This window comes from Herpailurus yagouaroundi, unplaced genomic scaffold (assembly GCF_014898765.1).
Source record: "Herpailurus yagouaroundi ecotype Mexico unplaced genomic scaffold, PumYag 181, whole genome shotgun sequence".
NCBI lineage: Eukaryota > Metazoa > Chordata > Mammalia > Carnivora > Felidae > Herpailurus > Herpailurus yagouaroundi.
The window spans coordinates 7,365,129-7,384,933 of NW_024412412.1; the positions used below are offsets into that span (position 1 = coordinate 7,365,129).

At 41.5% G+C, this 19,805-nt stretch overlaps 2 protein-coding genes across 6 annotated transcripts in view; both read right to left on the reverse strand.

The window, feature by feature from the left end:
* Positions 1–2,102: 2,102 nt before the first annotated feature.
* On the reverse strand, positions 2,103–14,648 carry SPATA4 (spermatogenesis associated 4). 4 transcript variants are annotated; one of them, XM_040489865.1, is made up of 8 exons: positions 14,395–14,648; positions 13,407–13,536; positions 12,931–13,049; positions 12,605–12,825; positions 5,118–5,234; positions 3,735–3,812; positions 3,332–3,398; positions 2,119–2,215 (listed from the first exon to the last, which is right to left on the reverse strand). In XM_040489865.1, the coding sequence occupies exons 1-7, from the start codon at positions 14,610–14,612 to the stop codon at positions 3,376–3,378; spliced, it is 906 nt and encodes a 301-aa protein (XP_040345799.1). In that variant the 5' UTR covers positions 14,613–14,648; the 3' UTR covers positions 2,119–2,215; positions 3,332–3,375. The 4 variants fall into 4 exon arrangements, with proteins under 4 accessions (XP_040345798.1, XP_040345795.1, XP_040345799.1 ...); XM_040489863.1 differs by having other exon boundaries at positions 3,735–3,824; XM_040489861.1 differs by lacking the exon at positions 3,332–3,398 and having other exon boundaries at positions 2,109–2,215; positions 3,735–3,824.
* A 2,293-nt stretch (positions 14,649–16,941) lies between these two features.
* ASB5 (ankyrin repeat and SOCS box containing 5) overlaps positions 16,942–19,805 on the reverse strand; it is a 55,716-nt gene continuing 52,852 nt past the window's right edge. Inside the window, exons 8-9 of one of the 2 annotated variants that reach the window (XR_005794892.1) lie at positions 17,913–17,984; positions 16,942–17,605 (exon numbers count right to left, since the gene is read on the reverse strand). The gene's annotated coding sequence lies outside the window, so the exon portion shown is untranslated. Of the gene's footprint in view, positions 17,985–19,805 lie in introns of both variants that reach the window. The other variant, XM_040489867.1, reaches the window with a different exon arrangement.

Sequence of the window (19,805 nt, forward strand, 5' to 3'; positions counted from 1 at the left end):
TAACCGCTAAAATGAGCATCAGCCTTGTCCCCACATATGCCATTGAGAGAACACGGTCTCTCCATAAATGCTGGGCCAGAATCATCAGAGGTGTCAAGGGCTGAGCTGTTCATCTGTGTTATTACTTTACTTGGAAACCTAGAAAAATCACTTCTTTAGGCTTTTCAGGAAGATGATTCTCCAACTTGTAAGAAATACTGACTGTAGTAAACCCCAAAATTAGCATAAAAGGGGAAAAGCTTACTAATAATGCAAACAGCGTGTCACAGAGGCATCCGGTCCCTGATGAGTGTTGTGCCAATTGATTGAAAAGGTTGTGCTCCCAGAGGAGCTGCTGTTGCTCCTAGAAAAGCTCCTTGCTTCCTTCTGCCAAAGATCCTTTGTGAAGTAAATGGCCTTCTTAAGATACACCTGTAGTGTTGGCCTCTCTTAATACAACTCATCTTCCTGAAGCTCTTGAAGTTACCTACTTTGACCATACCTGCTACCTCCATTTATTTGCTCACTATGAAGCATACGGTGTATTTCGTATTTTCCACTGCTCTCCAGAGGCCCCATGGGAGTCATGAGAACTTACCATAGGCAGTGGTGAGTGATCAGCTTTTTCAGGAGATTGAACATACAGTCAGGAGAAGAATAAAGAAACATTTTGTATGACTCTCTACCCAAATTTAAATCCTTTTCTCTGGATCTTTTCCCCAGCTGAGGTTCCAAAGACTTGCTTCTATAGCCCCTTCCTAAGGAACTATATTTTATGGGTTAAAAATTAGTCTCCTAATTTTCTACTTTAGATTTGTGCCAGTAGAGTGCAAGGTAACAGGGGTGCCTGGGTGGCTCAGTCGGTTGAGTGTCCGACTTCAGCTCGGGTCATGATCTCACAGTCTGTGGGTTCAAGCCCCGCGTCGGGCTCTGTATTAACAGCTCAGAGCCTGGAGCCTGCTTCGGATTCTGTCTCCCCCTCTCTCTGCCCTTCTCCTGCTTGCACTCTGTCTCTCTCTGTCTCTCTCAAAAATAAATAAATGTAAAAAAAAAATTTTTTTTTAAAGAATGCAAGGTAACAGATGGGTAACGTGTAGCTGCTTAAGGTACGCATTTAAACTATATACCCTTTACCTCAGATAAAACTAGATTGTACACTCACTCCCAAGAAGCCATCCTATTTTATGTGGGCCCTCTTTAATTTCTTTCACTAAATATTACCTGCCCCAAATGTGAAATTAAACACAGAAGTTTTTGGAGATAGAAATTCTAATAAAGCCAAGCCTTCAGCAATGCAAAACAATGAACAGAGTTTAGCTGGAGATTGGCGTGTGTGTCTCAGGATCCAGCATTAGTAATGCTCATCTTGGAAGTCAGATGAGACTGTTAATGAGAGAGCGTAACAACATGACTAATTACAGTTGAAGAAAATTTTCCAAATGTGAATGTAAAATTAGAAGAATGCATGAAAGATAATCCATCTTTCAAGATATCGGCCAACTCTGGTTTCCCTCCACTAAAATTCTGGGGAGTGGCAGCAACCAGTAGAAATTTTTCAATTGAGCTAAATGGTTTGCTAAACACCAGAACCAAATGGCAAGTGAGGCACAATTTTTCCTCTCCCACAACTCCCTATCAACAAGAAGGACGATGCCTGTTTTTTAAAAATGTTTTAAGTCTAGCTGTTTATGGGGGTGGGCAGTATTCTTTCCGGGCCAATGTGTGATAATCACCGTTCGGAATGCATTCTTTCTGAGTGCATGTGATGTGTAGATATGTATCAGGCAAAGTGGTTGCTCTTTTCATTTCTGATGAGGAAAACATAACAAACCAGATCCACCATTGCTACAGAATTGATGAGAGAAAACTTTTACCTGTCATGGTGAATTATGTTTAACTGTACCTTTTAAAATGATTTTTGCTCCTTCTCTGTTGATTTTGCGTTTTCAACAGGTGTTTTTTAATACGTGGTTGTTGAATTGAAAAAAAAAAACATGTTTTGAGCCCAATTATGGATAAGACATCGCTTTAATTTACTTATATACCCACAACCAGGCGATTAGACCCTCTAGGATGGCAGGAGACGCTGCTTTACATCTTCAAAGCCATTGGACACGTGCTTTTCAAGGTTACTTTTTCGTGTTTGTGATAGGGTTCATAGCAGATTCAAAAGAATATTTTCCAGCTTGTTTGACATGAATTCTTCTAAGTGGATTGCCAACAGTACCTGTATTTCCTGGCATATTTAAATAAACAACATTAAAATCAGTCTGTGGTTATTAAACATTTGCGCAATGATCAGTGTTTCTAACCTACGGAACTTGCACAAGGATCAGCAACAGTCTGAACACAGGTTCATCTACATGCCCGGTAAGTAGAATATTTAAAACACGCAGTGTAGTGGCCGTAAATAAAAAATCGGAATGCCCCCCACTTCCAAAAGCCATTAGCAGTGCCTAAAATACCCGGGGCTTGGTTCGGTGTATCTGATACTGAATATGACTCAACTATTTTTAGATGTTGTTTCAGAAAGCAGCTGAGGCCTCGATTCTAACAGTGCTGAGATTTGGCAAATACACATAATTCGCAGTTTAGTTTCTGGAACTCTGATTGCAATGAAGCGTCCAAACTGGCTGACTTTCCAGGTGGCTCAGTTCTCATGTAAGGGACCAGTGGCAGCTAAGAAATGTATTCTCCCTCGGCCCACGAGTTCACTAGATGCTAGGTTTAGGTAAACATAGGGAGGGACTTCAGTGTTAACGAAAAAACAAAGGCAACAACCTATCTTACAATTAATTTTTGCCACCCTATTTGAGAATTAGAAGCTTTTCAGGTGAGCAGCCTGTGGATTTGGTGCCGTTACATGCCACGCAATCGTAGATGGTAAAATAGGATCCTGTTTTACCTGCGGCCCAGCTCTGCTCCCCTCCTTCCACTCCCTCCGATTATGGTAGCTGACCTGACCTAAACACTGTGCTCTTTCAGTAGAAACACCTGACATGGAATCCCTTGAGTTAATTTGGAAAAAATAAAATCTAGCAAAACAGCTCTCATCCATGTAATTACCAAAGTCAGCTGCACCCCATTCATTAATTTCCGTTATGCCCAGGCTAAGAGGATCCAAGTTTCCGGAATAGGATTGAGAGCAGTAGAGAGACAAAAGCGTTTTTCTTCCCATCCTGATCTGTCCCGGTGATGTCTCGCTTAGCCCATCACCCACTTTGAAAAGGATGGAGAAAGCCCACTGAAGTGAGGGGGACTCGTAGAAGAGCATGGAGAGAATAAAATGGGGGAGAAGTCACGTGCAGCAGTTGCTACGTCATTACAGTTGTAAAAGCAGGACTCCACTCTCCTTGGAGTTGTGATCCGATATGAGAGCATTATTTTTCTAAAAACTCATTTGTGACCTTGAAATGTTTCTGGAAAGATACAGGAATGTTCTTCAGCTCTTCAAGTATCAGTACCCATCGAGTGTGTGTGTGTGTGTGTGTGTGTGTGTGTGTGTGTGTGTGTGTGTGTAGTACACACACACACACGGACACTTTGCATCTGTTTCTGATGCAGGAAGGAGGCCTTGCAACATCTCCTTCCTTTTCCCGCCTTCTCATTGCAGGTCCCGAAGCAAGTGGCCCTGTGCTTTCCCACCCCCAGGCAGGTCCAAGTAGTCATAAGGGGAAAGAGGCAAGCAAGGGAACAAGCAGAGCACCCCCCCCCCCCCCGCCCCCCAGCCTCTGCCCTGCAGCCACAGCTTCTACCTGCTGGAGCGCTCCCTGCAGGCATCAGTGTTGGAAGAAGGTTGAGGCAGGTTGAAGGAGAGGATGTGTTCCCAGAATCTGAAGGTGAAACTATGGATACTTATTTTTTTTTCCAGAGAAATGTCATTATTCACTTCTGTCGAGTTGAGTCATGCTGAGTACCATGCCTCAAGCATATGAGTTAGACCTTTTAATGGACTGTTCTAATGTCTAGATATTACAAAGTGTGCTCTTAGAAATGGTAGTTCTACCAGGCCATTAGCAAAACAAAACCAAATAAGAGTGATGTGTGATCAAATAGAGTTTGGAAAACACTTCCCTGGGTACCTCTCCTCTTCACTGTTTACAATGAGTATTAGCATATTAAAGGCTCTGAGAAATCACAAGTTTAAAAGGAGGAATCTGTTAACATTGCTTTTCCAGACCCTATATAAACAAAGGCCTGTGTCCCCCACCCCCCGTGAAACCCTTAACATTTTAGGAATCCTGCCTTGTAGGACAGGTCCCCTAATATTTTCCATCAGAGCCCTGACAGTAAAAACAAAATATGGACACTCAGTTAAGTTTGAATTTCAGATGAGCAATGAATAATTTTCAATGAAAGTATGTCCTCAACATGTCCCCATAATTATTGGTTTTATTGGTTATATCTGTTTTTATTCACTAAATCTAGAACCTACTTTGTGGGCAGCGACTCAGCCCTGCTTTTGTCGCGTAAAAGCAGCCCATAGACATGGCATGCGGAACGGTCCTGGCTGTGTTCCAGTACAACTTTATTTATGAACATAGAAATTTGAACTTCATACAATGTTCGTGCATCAGAAAATACCATTTTTCTTCTGATACACTGTTTGAACCATTTAAAAATGTGAAAGCCATTCTTAACTTGCAGGCTCTACAAAAACAGGGTGGGAGACTGATTTTGGCTTATGGGGTCTAGATTGCTATGCTAGGAACACTTTCTGAACTCGCAGGATTTAAACTAGGGGCTTGTTGTAATACAAGTATGCAAGTATGAGTATCTGCCTTAGGGCTGATTCCTTACCTGCTGGTAGAGAATTGAGCTTTGAGCTCTGCACTGGCCTTCACCTGTTTCAGACCCACCTCTTTAAAGATACATCAGAGCTGAAGTGGGTCCTTTAGTTGGGGTGGGGTGGGGGGAACCTGGCTTGGAAACCTCCCCAATGTGACCGGTACTCAGCGGACCGTGTGGCCCCTCCACCTACCCAGAGCATGCCGACACCAGCCTAATACACAGTTTTAGACTGAATGCCTAGACCAACATTTTCACTGTTTAAAAAAATTCTAAGGAACCAAGTAGCAGCAAAAGGTTCAGTTCACAGGTAAAAAGTTAAGAATAAAACCACAGTAACAAAGACTCACGTAAAACAGGAGCAACTCTTTCCCTTGAAATCATGGAATTATATTTGCACCGAGAGCCATGGGTCGGAAGGTGGTCAAGAGTAAGTTCTCCCACTGTTGGTTTGACCTCAAACCATTCTATGAAATAGGAACACAAAAACTGTTAGAAAATCACTACGGCCAGGGCCAGAATAAGACCCTGTAATTTAAAAATCAGGCAAATTCTTTAGACATCTGTTTTATCATAATCTTAAGAGTGGTGTGAATATGAAGATTAACCTTCTCCCCACATTTTTCACATCTTTGATGCACAAGATAGTGGCTTTAAAAAAGTTATTTCAAAAAAAACCCGTTATTTTATTTTTTTTAATTTTTTTTTTCAACGTTTATTTATTTTTGGGACAGAGACAGAGCATGAACGGGGGAGGGGCAGAGAGAGAGGGAGACACAGAATCGGAAACAGGCTCCAGGCTCCGAGCCGTCAGCCCAGAGCCCGACGCGGGGCTCGAACTCACGGACCGCGGGATCGTGACCTGAGCTGAAGTCGGACGCTTAACCGACTGCGCCACCCAGGCGCCCCCAAAACCCGTTATTTTAAAGACTATCTTTATGTTCTTAGTTTTTTTTTGATAAGTTTTTATTCAGTAATAATATGTATACAGAAAGGTAAATAAATTATGTGTTTACAGCTTGATGAATTTTTGGAATGAATACACTTGGGGTAGCCATCACCCAGGTCAAGAGATCATATATTACTAGTAAGTACCCCCCAAATGCCCTGCTTGTCTCTCCTACACAGTATCCTAAAAAGAAAATACTGCATTGACTTCTGTCATCACAGGTTAAATGATTTCTTAAATATTATTTATATTTCATATGAACAAGATGCAGTATCTGTTTTGCAAACCTATTTATGCTTTAAAAATAGTGACTTAAAATTAGTTCTTCGTTTCCCCTATTTCTCATTAACTAATTCTATAATTCTATCTATCACACCTGGATATCAACTTCCCTGTGCTTCTAAAGATCGCTTACTGCTCCTCTGCGGCTTGAAGAAGAGTCTAAGGTTATTTCTGCTTCTCAGCCAGACCCTGTTCATGCTAAATACAGCGCTGGTCAGCAGCATCCTCAGAACTATAATTATCACAGTTCATGACTTTGAGCTTCAAATCAGCAGCCTCAAAGATCAAGATGGGTGATAAGAGAATACTGCTGCAGAATGTGAAGGGTTGAGGTGACCCACGGCTAAAGAGAAAGTGTGCTCCCGGGAGGACAAGAGAGGTACAGGTTAACTTTGTGCAAAGATGGACTTTTAATTAGAAGATTAAATAGAATACTTGTGTTTGGCTCTCGAAATCCCGGTGAGGACCAGTGAGTGACAGTGATGGTGAGACTAAATATAAGCGAACATTCTGTATGAAAAATAATCATATCTGATTTATGGTGTTAGAAATAAGGTAACTTGACAAAACTAAAATGCTGAAGTGCGGTAAGGGGCTGACAAGGAGCCGTCAGTGTTTTAGGGTCCTTATAGTTGGAGAAAGGGTAAAGACATTAGTTTTAGACGAGGATAAGTCTGCGTGGTAAAATTTCTAGAATGGCACTACAAAGAGTAGAAATTTCAAATTTTCCAAGTCAGTTTGGGGGGTGGGGGGAGACAGTCTTTACAAAAAACTCAATCCAATCATTGCAAAAGAAGAAAAGATAGGTGAAACAATAACAAGAAACAGAAAAAGAATAAAGAGCACAAAACACCACGATAGACGTGAATGCAAATATAGCAGTAGGCAGTACTACTGAATTCCTAACAGTAAAAGTCACGGTGAGTGAAATAAATAGGTCCGTGCAACAGGATACTTCATAGAGGGAAGAATGGCAGGACTTGTTTACCAAGTGCCAACACTTGCTATAAAGCCATAGTAACCAAGATCGTACGGGTGATGAAGTTGCACACATTTAGACAAAATCAGCTAGGATATATATATATATATAGGAAACAGGCCCAGATATACACAGAAACTTGGAAAGTTTGAGACATAAGGATACTACAAATCAGTGGGGAAAGAACAGACTATTCAAAAAATGGTTCTGAGACCATTGGTTCTCCATTTCAGTTGCAGACAAATTAAGATATTTTTTTTTTCAAATTAACATCTTAAAAGAGACTAACCCCTTATCAGATACATGCTTTGCAAACATTTTTTCCCCATTTTATAGTTCCCTTTTCACTCTTGTTTCCTTTGCTACGCAGGAAGCACTTTAGTTTGATACAACCCCATGTATTTATTTTTGCTTCTGTTGCCTGTGTTTTGGATGTCATTTCCAAAAATTCATTGCCAATACCGAGAAGCTTTTTCCCTGTGTTTTCTTCTGGCAGTTATATGGTTTCAGGTCTCATGTTTAAGTTTTTTAATCCATTTGGGTTTGATTTGGGGTGTGAGATTCTTCAAGTGGATATCCAATTTTCTCAGCATGATTATTGAGGAGATAGATTGTCCTTTCCCTGTTGTGTGTTCTTGGCATCCTTATTCACGATCAGGTGACTGTAAATGCATGGGTTTATTTCTGGGCTCACTGTTCTGTTTCATTGGTTTACATGTCTGTTTTTTATGCCAGTACTTTACTGTTTTAATCTAGTTTGAAATCAGCAAGTGTGATGCTTCCAGCTTTGTTCTTTCAGAGAATTGCTTTGGGTTTTCAGGTTCTTTTGTGATTCCATGTGAAGTCAGGATTGTTTTTTCTATTTCTGTAAAGACTGCCATTCAGTTTTGCGAGCTTGCATTGACTCTATGGATCAATTTGGTAGTATGGACATTTTAACAATATTAATTCTTCTAATCCATGAACATGGGATGTCTTTCCATTTATCTGTGTCTTCTTTCCTTCATCAGTGTTTAATACTTTATAAGGAAGTAATATCCAAAACGTATAAGGAATTCATACAACTCAATACTGAACAAAGCAAATAACCCAATTAAAAATGGGGCAAAGGACCTAAGTAGATGTTTCTCAAAATAAATACAAATGGCAAACAAGTGTATGAAAGGTGCCCGACATCACTAATGATGACCAATAATCAGGGACATGCAACCAAAACCACAATAATATATCATCATACATCTGTCAAAATGGCTGTTATCAAAAAAGACAAAAGATAAAAAGTGTTCATGAGGATGTGAGAGAAAAGAGAACCCTTCTACACTGTTGCTGGAATGTAAATTGGTACAGCCATCATGGAAGCAATATGGAGATTCTCTCCCAAATGAACTACCGTATGATTCAGCAATCCCGCTTCTAGGTATATGTCCCAAGGAAACAGAATCAGTATCTCAGAGAAATATCTGCATCCCCATGTTCACTGCAGCAATATTCACATTAGCCAAAGATACAGAAACAACCTAAATGTCCAAAAATGGATGACCGTATAGAGAATATGTACATGTATACATACACACATGCACACACTCAAAATGGAATATTAATCTGCCTTTAAAAAGAAGGAAATTTGGGGGGTGCCTGGATGGCTCAGTCTGTTAGGCTTCCAACTCTTGGTTTGGGCTCAGGTTGTGATCTCACGGTTCATGGTTAGTGAGGAGCCTGTTTAGGATTCTCTCTCTCCCCCTCTCTCTGCCCCTGCCCACTGGCACAGTCTCTTTCTCAAAATGAATAAATAATAAACGAAAAGGAAAATTTATCATTTGCAACAACACAGATAAAACTAGAGGACGTTATGCTAAGAGAAATAAGCCAGACATGGAAAAACAAATACTGCATTTCCACTTCTATGTGGAATGTAAAACAGGCTCTTCGAAGCAGAGAGTGAAATGGTAATTTCTAGGGATGGGGTGGAGGGCCACGTGAGGAGATGCAGATCAGAGGTGCAAAGTCTCAGTTATGCAGGATGGGTAAGTTATGCAGGTCTAATGTGTGGCATGGTGACTGCATCTAATTGTGTATTGTGTACCTGAAATTTGCTAAGAGGGTAGACCTTAAGTGTACTCACTACACAGAGCAAGCAAGCAAGGAAAAAAGAAAAAGGAAGAAAGAAAGAAAATGGCAACCTTGTGAGGAGATGGATATTTTAATGTTTATTTTTGAGAGCGAGAGAGCCTGAGCAGGGGAGGGGCGGAGCGAGGGGAGACAGAGGATCCAAAGCGGCCTCCGCGCTGACAGCAGCAAGCCCAATTCAGAGCTTGAACTCAGGAACCGTGAGATCATGGCCTGAGCCAAAGTCAAACGCTCAACTGATTGAGCCACCCAGGCGCTCTGAACATGGATGTGTTTGATTGCAGTGATCATTGAACAATGTATATGTATATCGAAACACCAAGTTTTACACCTTAAATATATGTAATTTCTGTTTGTCACTTATACCTCAGTAAAGTTGAAAAATTATTTTAAGTGAAAGGCTAACATAGCAACATTTTTTCTCGGTATGTCTCCTGAGGCAAGGGAAATAAAAACAAAAACTCTTTGGACTACATCAAAATTAAAAGCTTCTGCCCAGCAAAGGAAACAGTCCACAAAACTAAAAGGCAGCCTGCTGAATGAGAGAGGATATTTGCAAATGACATATCGAGTAAAGGGTTAGTATTCAAAATATATAAAGAACTGATACAACTCAACACCCAAAAAACAATCCAATTAAAAATGAGCAGAGACATGAACAGATGTTTCTTCAAAGAAGACATCCAGATGGCCAACGGACACATGAAAAGATGCTCAATACCACTCGTCACCAGGGAAATGCAAATCAAAACTACAATGAGATACCACCTCACACCTTTAGTCAGAATGGCTAAAATAAAAAACACAAGAAACAACAAGTGGTGGTGAGGATGTGGAGAAAAAGGAACCCTTTTGCACCGTTGGTAGAAATGCAAACTGGTGCGGTCACTCTGGAAAATGATATGGAGGTTCCTCAAAAGGTGAGAAGTAGAACTGCCCTACAATCCAGTAATTGCACTACTGGATATTTACCCAAGGACTACAAAAATACTAATTCAAAGGGATACATCACCCCGATGTTTATAGCAGCATTATTTACAATAGCCAAATGATGGAAGCAGCCAAAGCATCCATCTATGGATGAATGGATAAAGACGATATGGTGTGTATGTTTATATGTATATAAACATAACGTGTATATATACATATATAGGTATATATATGTATATATACATACATACAATGAGTTATCATTCAGCCATAAGAAAGAACGAAATCCTACTGTTTGCAACATGGATGGAGCTCGATAGTACAATGCTAAGCAAAATAAGTCACCCAGAGAAAGGCAAATAAATACTATATGATTTCACTCATATGTGGAATTTAAAAAACAAAAAAAATGAGCAAAGGGGAAGAAAAGACAAAACAACTAAGAGACTCCTAACTACAAACAGATGGTCACGAGAAGGGAGGTGGGTGGAGGATGGGGAAATAGGTGATGCGGTTAAGGATGCACTTGCGATGAGCACTGGGCGTTGTATGGAAGCAATCACTAAATCGTACACCTGAAACGAATAGAACGTTGTGTTAACTGGAATTAAAATTAAAAAAAAAATGGAAAGGCTAAACCTTAGTCAAGGTAAGGATAGGAGAATATTTTTATAACCTCATGATGCCAACAGTATTAATTATGAAGTTTGTATTTGTTTTTCATTTCTGCCATAACAAATTACCATAAAGTTGGCGGCTTATGAACAATAGCCATCTTTACTCTCACAGTACAGAAGTCTATGGGCTTCTTTTTAGAGGCTCACCAGGCTGAAAATGAGATGTTAGCAGGGCCACATTCCTTCTGGAAGCTCTGGGGATGAATCCTCTCCCATGCTCATTCATGTTTTTGGCAGAATTTGGCTCCTTGCAATTCTAGGTCCAAAATCTGTCTTGTTGCTGGCTGTCCCTGAGAGTTGTTTGAGGCCATGCCCTCACCTTGTGCTCTCCAGGTGGCCTCTGTGGCAGTGGCAGGTTGAGGCCCTCCCACACTTCAAATCGTTCCTGCTTTTGCTGCACTCCTCTGAGTCCACTCGGAGAACGATCTCAGCTTTTAAGGGCTCGTGTGATTAGACTGGATCCGCCTGAATAATCCAGCATAAACTCCCTATTTCGAGGTCTGTGACTTCTGCAAAGCCTCTTTTGCCATGTAATACAACGTATTCACAGGTTCCAGGGATCGGGGCATGAACAGCATGGGAGACATTCTACCTAGTACGGAGTTGGATAAAATCTTCTCAATTAAGAAATACATGTGAATGAAGTTAAGAAGAACGTAAGTCGTGCGCATAAACAAACTCTTTTAAATCAAAGCAATGACAAAGGCTGCAGGACAATGGTTACTCTCAGAGGCAAGTATGAAGAAGGCGGTAGGAGCAGGACACCAGGAGAATATAAAGCTATGGGTGATGTTCCACGTCATAGATTATGCAGTGATACACAAATATTTATTCATTGTCTTTTTAAAGTTGTACATCTACGTTATGTGCATGCATGAATGACAGCAGAATTACAGTGTTTAAAAACCTACAAAAGAATTTGACTATATAATTCCACAACAGGATTAATGACCTCAGTTCTTTTCTACTCACAAATTCATGAGTAAGAGCAAAGAAGGAAGAGAAACAAAAAATGATAGGCAGTGGAAGATGAACAGAGCAACAGGATGAAAACCAAAATATCCAACTCACATTGTGAGGGGAAGTTACAGTTACTGCTCTCCTTCCTTCCAGAGACTAGAGAGAAAATGGCTCTTTTCTTCAGAAAGTGGGGGTTCAAATGAGGGAGAAATCCTACTGACCTACAGCTGCCTCATTCTTGAATGGTTTTAGTGCCACGGTCATGATGAAGTCACTAAATGTCTGGAATCAAGGACTATAGAATTCTGAGACCAATGGTGTCAGAAGTTAAGTGTTAGTAAAGCAACAACAATGAAAGAAAGAAAGTTCACTTGTTTTGTTTGTCATTTGTTGGGACTCTGATGGCAAATGCTTTGGATGCTTTGAGAATTATTTCAGTGATGTCTCTGGAAGATTGCCATGGGTTGCCTCCATCTGCCTTACCTTACGTACCCAGTCTACGTACCGAGGCTACTACAGGACAACCATGACCATGGTCTGGAAATCATCTAGAGCAAATCATGGTAATCCAGGCTTTTCCTAAAGTACTTACATCCTGATGAAGTCTGAAATATTCTCATCCTCGTTAGTAACTTGATATTTGAACTTACTTCCCACAGAATTTTATGTGAACATAGTCACTCTTTTCTAAAAAGAAAAGTGTTAATATACTAAGTTAACCTATGCTTTCATTTAAAAAAAATATGCCGTAAACCACTCCAGTGATGATAAATCATTCCACTGCTAAGCATAAGAGAACCACTTTCCCTTTAAACCAGGGATAGAAAAAGCAGAGTTGGGACAGACAGTGGTCAGCTTTTCTTTCATCTGTACTCAAGCATAGCCTCACTACGTTGGGAAGAATTCAGTGGACTATTTCCAAGGAAAACTTACTGGGATTCAATTTTCTCCTTGATTTTCTTTGCAACATTTGTAAAAGGAAGAGGAAGTCTACTTTAAGTTCATTGCTGAGCGTGTTGGGATTGCTTTTTATCTCTGATGACCTAATGTTATCTTTAATCGACTTGGAAGCTGTGGAGCTAGAAACCAGGGGCAGACGCATCTGGTAACTGTAGTCTGTGAAATTCACGAGGTCATCCTGGATACTTTTAATTCTGGAAAGAAAAAAATATTGTTGACAAGCCATATTTTAGTAATGAGATTTATATTATCAAATTTGCATTTTAAGTTGTATCGCTAGAAGATTCCAAATGACTTACTCTCGATGCGTTAGCAAAGTATAAACCTCTTGTATTAGTATTTCAGGTACTCCAGCTTTGCAATGAATTGTTCCATGGATTAGCTCTTTAGGTAATTTAAGTCTTTTTCTTGCCAGGAACTTTAATAGTAGAAAGAAGGTATTTTCATTATAAGAACTTACGTAAAAATCTTCAATTACTTTGTATTCACCTTAACCCCCCTTTTTTTTTGTCTGTCAACTAATAGTTTTTAATTTTAACATGTTAATTATTAAAAAATATCGTTCAGCAAGAAAAGCAACCATTCTATCCTACTCCAATTTGAAATGAGTTTCATAAGTGACTCCTGACAAACTTTAATAACATTCATTTTAATACACGGAAACAAGCTGCCAGCTTCGTGGCACAGCCACACGCACGTGTGTGTAGATATCCACGACATCAGGAGTACACCATTTAAAACACAAACTTCTTAAAGTCGATGACTGCTAATTTACCTTCTCCAACTGTGCCCAGTTATCCAACTTGACTTTCAAAGAAGTTCCATTTTCAAAGGATGACAATTTAAGGTCCCTGGGGTAATATATAGTGAATATTTCTGCAATCAGGAAGCCATTTGAAAAATCCCTGATCCATAATATTAAAGAAATGAAATAAAATGTGGTTACTTTTACAGTTTGTTTTATAATCAATTAACACCAATTTAATATTCCACACTGACAGCAAATAACTTATAAAATTAGTTTTGTTGGATCATTGCTCTAAGGAAGACCTGCTATGGAATAGAATTTTAATAAGATTAGATACACACTAAAGGCTTTCGTGTTCTTTTTATGAACCCAAACTATTAATTTGTATTGAATCTTCATTTTAACAAGATCCCTAGGTGATTCCGATGCACATTGAAAATTTCAGGCATGTCTCTATTAAGGAATATTGAAATTAGTAAACCAGAGTCTGCAAAAAAGTCATCGTCTTCATATTTATGGAAATTAGTTCGCATTCCCAGAGCAGATATTAACCGCCTGTTACGTTCAGGGTGGCTGCAGCTCAGCAGCAACTTTTTTCCAGTCCCTGATTGGAAAAACTAGATGCCATCCAGAGGATAAACTGATCCCCACGATTATTAATGTCCAGTGTCTCTAAAGAAAGAGCCTTGACTATCAGTATTTTTTTGTAGTCACCGAGGCATTCTGTTTTAGCTTAAATCTAAAATGTGATGATTGAATGGGTAAATGAATAAGTGAGTGCTTCATCATGTATTTTCCAGGCCCGCTCCCTAAAAGAAGGGGTGTGTGTGTGTGTGTGTGTGTGTGCGCGCGCGCGCGCGCGCCGCGCGCTGAGCGGGTGGGGATCGGGGTCTGAAACCTAAACCAGGGGAGTAGGCCGTCTGCGCCCAGTGCCGCGTCGGGGCAGGCGGGGCAGCCGAGTGGTCGGCGGGTCCCCGGGGTGCTCAGGCCCCGTCTAGGCGGCTTGCTCCTGCACCTGTTGACGTTCCTAGGAAAGAAGGTGAGATCCAGGCCCTGGAGCCAGCGCAGAACCGACGGGGACAGGCGGGAGCTCTTCGGTGGATGCGGATAGACCAGATATTTCTTAGGCTTCCCTCGGATGGGAGCTGCTGCCTGTAGCGAAAGTGACGGTGACTTGGGTAGGGCTGCCGCCGGTAGTGTCAAAAGCCTTCCTCCCAGGCCGGCGGCAGCCATGTCGCTTTCTGGGTTTCTATGGCAGCATCCGCGGCGGGGCGGGGCCTCGTGGGGGCGGGGTCTCAGCGCAGCTGGGCGGGGCCCATGGGTGGGCGGGTCTTCGGCGGGGGGCGGGGGGCGGGGGCGGGCGGTGGGCCCGGCGCGCGGGCGCTGGGCCTGGCGCGCTCCCCAGTTTGCAGAGCTGAGGCTCTGGTCTGGGGCGATTCCTGGCCCCAGTCTTGGTTGTAGTTAGCCTCTCTTCTCCCAACCCTTTGTCCTTCCAAATTTACTTTTTAGATATTGTGGATTCAGCCCAGCCAAAGGCCCATTGTCGTTCAAACATTTTGAGGATGGGAGAAGCTTCCAGAAGACAAGGTCAGTTTTTGTTTAGAAATCGGAAATGGTATAGTATTTGCTCCAAAACGCCAAAGAAAAAATTTTCGAAATTAAAGTGAATAAATGTCTAATATCTACAGATTTAACCTCTTTCCTTAGTTATTACGTTGTTTATAAAAATTTGTAAGTTTTCCCATTTCACAAGGATGCCCTGGTATAGATGATTCATTCATTCAACAATTATTTGAGTCCCTAGTATGTGCCAGGCACTGACCTAGTTACTTGGGATTTATCAGTGAACAATGCAGAGGGGAAAAAAGTGTAGCATCGACAGTTATAAACTAAATACGCAACAGATTTGTTAAAATCCTTCAAAAAGTTTTGCAAAAAAACACCAGTGTGGCATGTAGATACATATTATGCAAGATAAAATATGGGATAGAGTTTGATAGTGAAGCTATATAATGTTTTGTGGCATGTTTATTCATATAGAGATTTATTAATAAAGCAAACCATGGGACGCCTGGGTGGCTCAGTTAAGCCTGGCACTTTGGCTCAGGTCATGATCTCGAGGTTCGTGGGTACGAGTCCCAAGTTGGGCTCTGTGCTGACAGCTCAGAGCTTGGAGCCTGGTTCGGATTCTTTATCTCCCTCTCTCTCTGTGCCTCCCCCGCTAATGCTCTGTCTCTCTCTCTCTCCTTGAAACACAAATAAAAAGCATTAATAAATAAATAAATAAACGTTAGAAAATTAATAATAAAGTCAGTGTGAGTCTGTATATGGTTTGAAAGAGAAGAACGAAGCTATGGAAGTATTTTCTTTTTGCTCAGTGAAGTTTTTCACGAATGACTAACTGTTCTGTACTGTGTTACTCACTCCATCTTCACAATCCAATATGGTGGCCCCTAGCCACCTGTGGCTATTTATATATAAATTTAAATAAAATAGAATAACATGAGTGACACTTGCTGTGTTTCATCTGTTCAATACCCACGTGTGGCTGCTGGCTGCCCATGTTGGACAGCACAGATACAATGCTGTCACCGCAGGGGGTTCTATTAGGCAGCTGGGCACTAGATTATTTATAGAAGGTGCACAGATATAAATACCAGTGAAAAGATCATGTACACTGAAAAGCTCCGCCATGGTAAAAATATATCAGGGAGGAAGCATGTAATTTGGATTGAGGGACTCTAGGAGTCTTTTCAGAGAAGGTGACATTTGATTTGGATTTTATGAGGCGATATTTTAAATTGTTTATGACAGGCATTGGAGGACCAGCTCTACTTTTCATTAGTTATGTGACTTTGGGCAAGTTGTAAAATGTTTAAAAGGTGGAAATAAATAAGTTATACCCCACAGGGTTGTGTTAATGATTAAATAAAGTTAAATATGCAAAGAGCCTAGAAGGGTGTGCAGTACATAGTAAGATCTCAGTAAGAATAAGTTGTTTCTAAGACGATCGTGGAAATCTGTGGGATGGGGGGGATGGGGACAATTCCACACGGAATGACTAATGTGAACAAAAGTACAGATGATATAATGTGTGATATGTGAGGATTTTTAAGTTAAGTTTATTTATTTATTTTGAGAGAGAAAGCACAGGGGAGGGCAGAGAGAGGGAGGGAAAGAGAGAATCCCAAGCAGGCTCCACACTGGCTCAAACACAGGGCTCAAACCCACAAACCATGAGATCATGACCTGAGCCAAAATCAAGAGTCCGAGGCTTACCCGACTGAGCCACCCAGGCGTCCCGATATGTGAGTTTTTTATGAGTTTTGGGAAATAACAAAGTCATTAGGGTTAGAGAAAGTGTTTAGGTTTTAGCATGAGTGCTAACCCAAGATTTAGGTGGTAACAGCTAAGGAGCTAGATTAGGGCTACGGACTGGGGCTTAATTGAGCAAAGTTTTGCTAAGGGTTAAAGCCTTCCCGTAGTAAATGTGCCAGTTGATAAGCAGATACATCTCTGTTTCAAACACATTCTATATTTAGCCCGTCTTACCACCATAGTGTGATTTCTCCTTTGCTGAAAGCTTTATTAAACTTTGCCAATAGGGGGAGCTAGAGGGAGGCCAGGAAGGAAAGGGAGGGGAAAAGGCGCTTGCTGTTTCCACATGAATTTGCAGGGGTGTTGCCGCAGCAACAAAGCATAACCTGGCAGGGGCAGGTGGTTGGATCTCCAACTTTCTTTGGCTCTCCTGGAGCAGATTTCATCTTAATGGTTCAGACGTTTACCAAGCCCTGAGAAGCGGCCCTCCTTAAAGAGTCCCGGATTTTACTCTGAGCTTCCGAAGCCTTGGCTCCAGCTGTGTACTCTCACCCTGCAAAAAGTCAGTCCATAGAAGTTTCCCTTCGAGTTCTCGGCTCTTACAGCCCGCACTTCTTAACTGTGTTCTCTAGCACGAGCAGTTGCTTCCGGAATCGTCTATTTCTGTTAATTTGATGGCCCCATTTTAGTTTTTCAGTTCGCCGGCATCTGTTTAACCACTTCCTTAGATTAAGTTCTTGTTTAAATTGTGTAGTTACTTCCGTCTTCCCGACTGGATGCTGAGGGATCCGTTGCTTTATAGGTGGAGTGAGGTTTCCCTTTTCCACTAGTTGACCTGCTTCTTACTAAGGCGCCAAGATCCAGGTCCAGTCAGCATGGCATCATCCTTAGAGTGCACACGTGATGTTCTGTGGAACGTGAAGACGCTTAGAAACCTTGGCTCATCTTCCGGCAGAAAGCACGAAAACGGATTTGACCCTACGGCAAGATCGTGGGCGTGCACTATGGGTCCTGATAAATAAAAGCAAACTACTTTTGGTGGTTCTTGCAGATTGTGACAGAGGGGAAAGGTACTTTCCAGATGGGTAATGGCGTCACAGTTGCTAGGACTGTGGTGATTTATTCCAGTAAAAAGATGTCAAGGGGGGGGGAGGGGGGGGAAATGGCTATAATTGGAGTTACTGCCTGATGAAGTTTGCATTAATCCACAGTCACCCTGTAAGATCCACCGAAGTTTTGTACCAGCCAGATAGCCATCAAAGTCGGTGGTGGTTTTTGATGGATCGCCTGCCGAGAGAAAATTCAGAGAGCTTTACTTCACAAGGATGTTTTGCTGAACAAGGAGCAAACCGTTCTCAAACAGGGAGATTACTTGCAACTCAAAGGGGAGGAGTAATTTTGTAGCCAGTGCGTGCCCTTATACAGCAATGACAAGATAGCGGGCGGAGCGTTCCAGGCAGAGGAACAGCAGGGGCAGAGGCAAGGAGGCAAGAGTACTTGAGGGAGAATCAAGTGTGCTTTCTGACTTTCCCACTGGGAGCTTCCCTGTAAAAGGCCCTTTGTGATCTGTCTCCTGACGCAAACACTCGTTCCTCTGACACAGGAGTGTTCCGGGGGGCACACCCTGGCCAGTGAACACTCCCGCTGAAAAGTGGGTTTCACAGAATCTTGTGGAATTCAGATGCTACCCCAGAAAGAATGGGCAGGGAAGAAAAAACACTGGCATTAGCAGGCTCCATCTGAAGAGTGTAGCTGAGAGACTGAGAAAGCACTGAATTGAATGAGTTTACCCCAAAGTGGCCAGATTTCACTGGGTGAAAGGGAAGCTCGCGATAAACGTGAAGTTCTACAAGAAGAATAAAGTTGGCTTTTATACGCCTGAATATGTGCTTTGTAAAATTTGTATCTATAAGGTAAGCCTCTTAGACACCAAAAATGTTTTGAAAAATGTATCTGAGGGGTGCCTACATGGCTCAGTCGGTTAAGCGTCTGACTTTGGCTCAGGTCATGATCTCACAGTGCCTGAGTTTGAGCCCACATCACGCTCTGTACTGATAGCTCAGAGCCTGGAGCCTGCTGCAGCTTGTGTCTCCCTCACTCTCTCTCTCAAAAATAAATAAGCATTAAAAAAAAATGTATCTGAATTTCAAAAGTTACTTATTAAAAGACTCCTTGAATTTGAGCATACTACTCAAAATGGGAAGATACCTATCATTTAAAAAAGGAGAAAACTGAGACCTCGAGAGCTGAAGTGAATTGCTTAAGGTCCTAGAGCAGATGGAGGGGTAGTAACTCAATTTTTTTTCCTTTTTTTAATTAAAAAAATTTTTTTAATGTTTATTTCAGAGACACAGCATGAGTGGGAGAGGGGCAGGGAGATAGGGAGACACAGAATCAGAAGCAGGTTCCAGGCTCTGAGCTGTCGGCACAGAGCCTGACGCGGGGCTCGAACTCAAAAACCGTGAGATCATGACCTGAGCTGAAGTTGGTTGCTCAGCCGACTGAGCCACCCAGGCTCCCCTTTTTTCCTTTTTTAAAAAATGTTTATTTATTTATTTTGAGAAGAGGGAGCATGCATGAGTAGGAGAGAGAGAGAGAGAGAGAGAGAATGCTAAGCAGACTCTGCACTGTCAGCACAGAGCCGGATATGGGGCTCAATCCCATGAACCGTTGAGGTCATGACCTGAACCAAAATCAGGAGTCTGACACTTAACCAACTGAGCCACCCAGGTGCCCTACACCTGAATTTTCTGAATAAATGTCCTGCCACCAACACTGAAAAATCTGATAATGATTGTTTAGGTTTTTAAGAGAGAAGGCAGGCCTTAAACTAATTATAAATGATAGTTAGAATAAGAAAGTTGAAAAATTAGAGTAAAAAAGTGAGACTAATCCGGGAGAGAAAATAATTTATAAAGTTATTTTGTAAACAGATAGCCACAGTCACTTGGGTTCAAGAGCATCACAGAGCAATGAACACAGTACATTCAGACCTTCTTTTCCAAAGGGGCCATGTTTCACATAGTGTCTCTGTTCACTCCTTCGGAAACATCAAATATACTTTGTGGCTAAAACAAGAGTAGAAATTAAATACCTTTTCCTACAAAA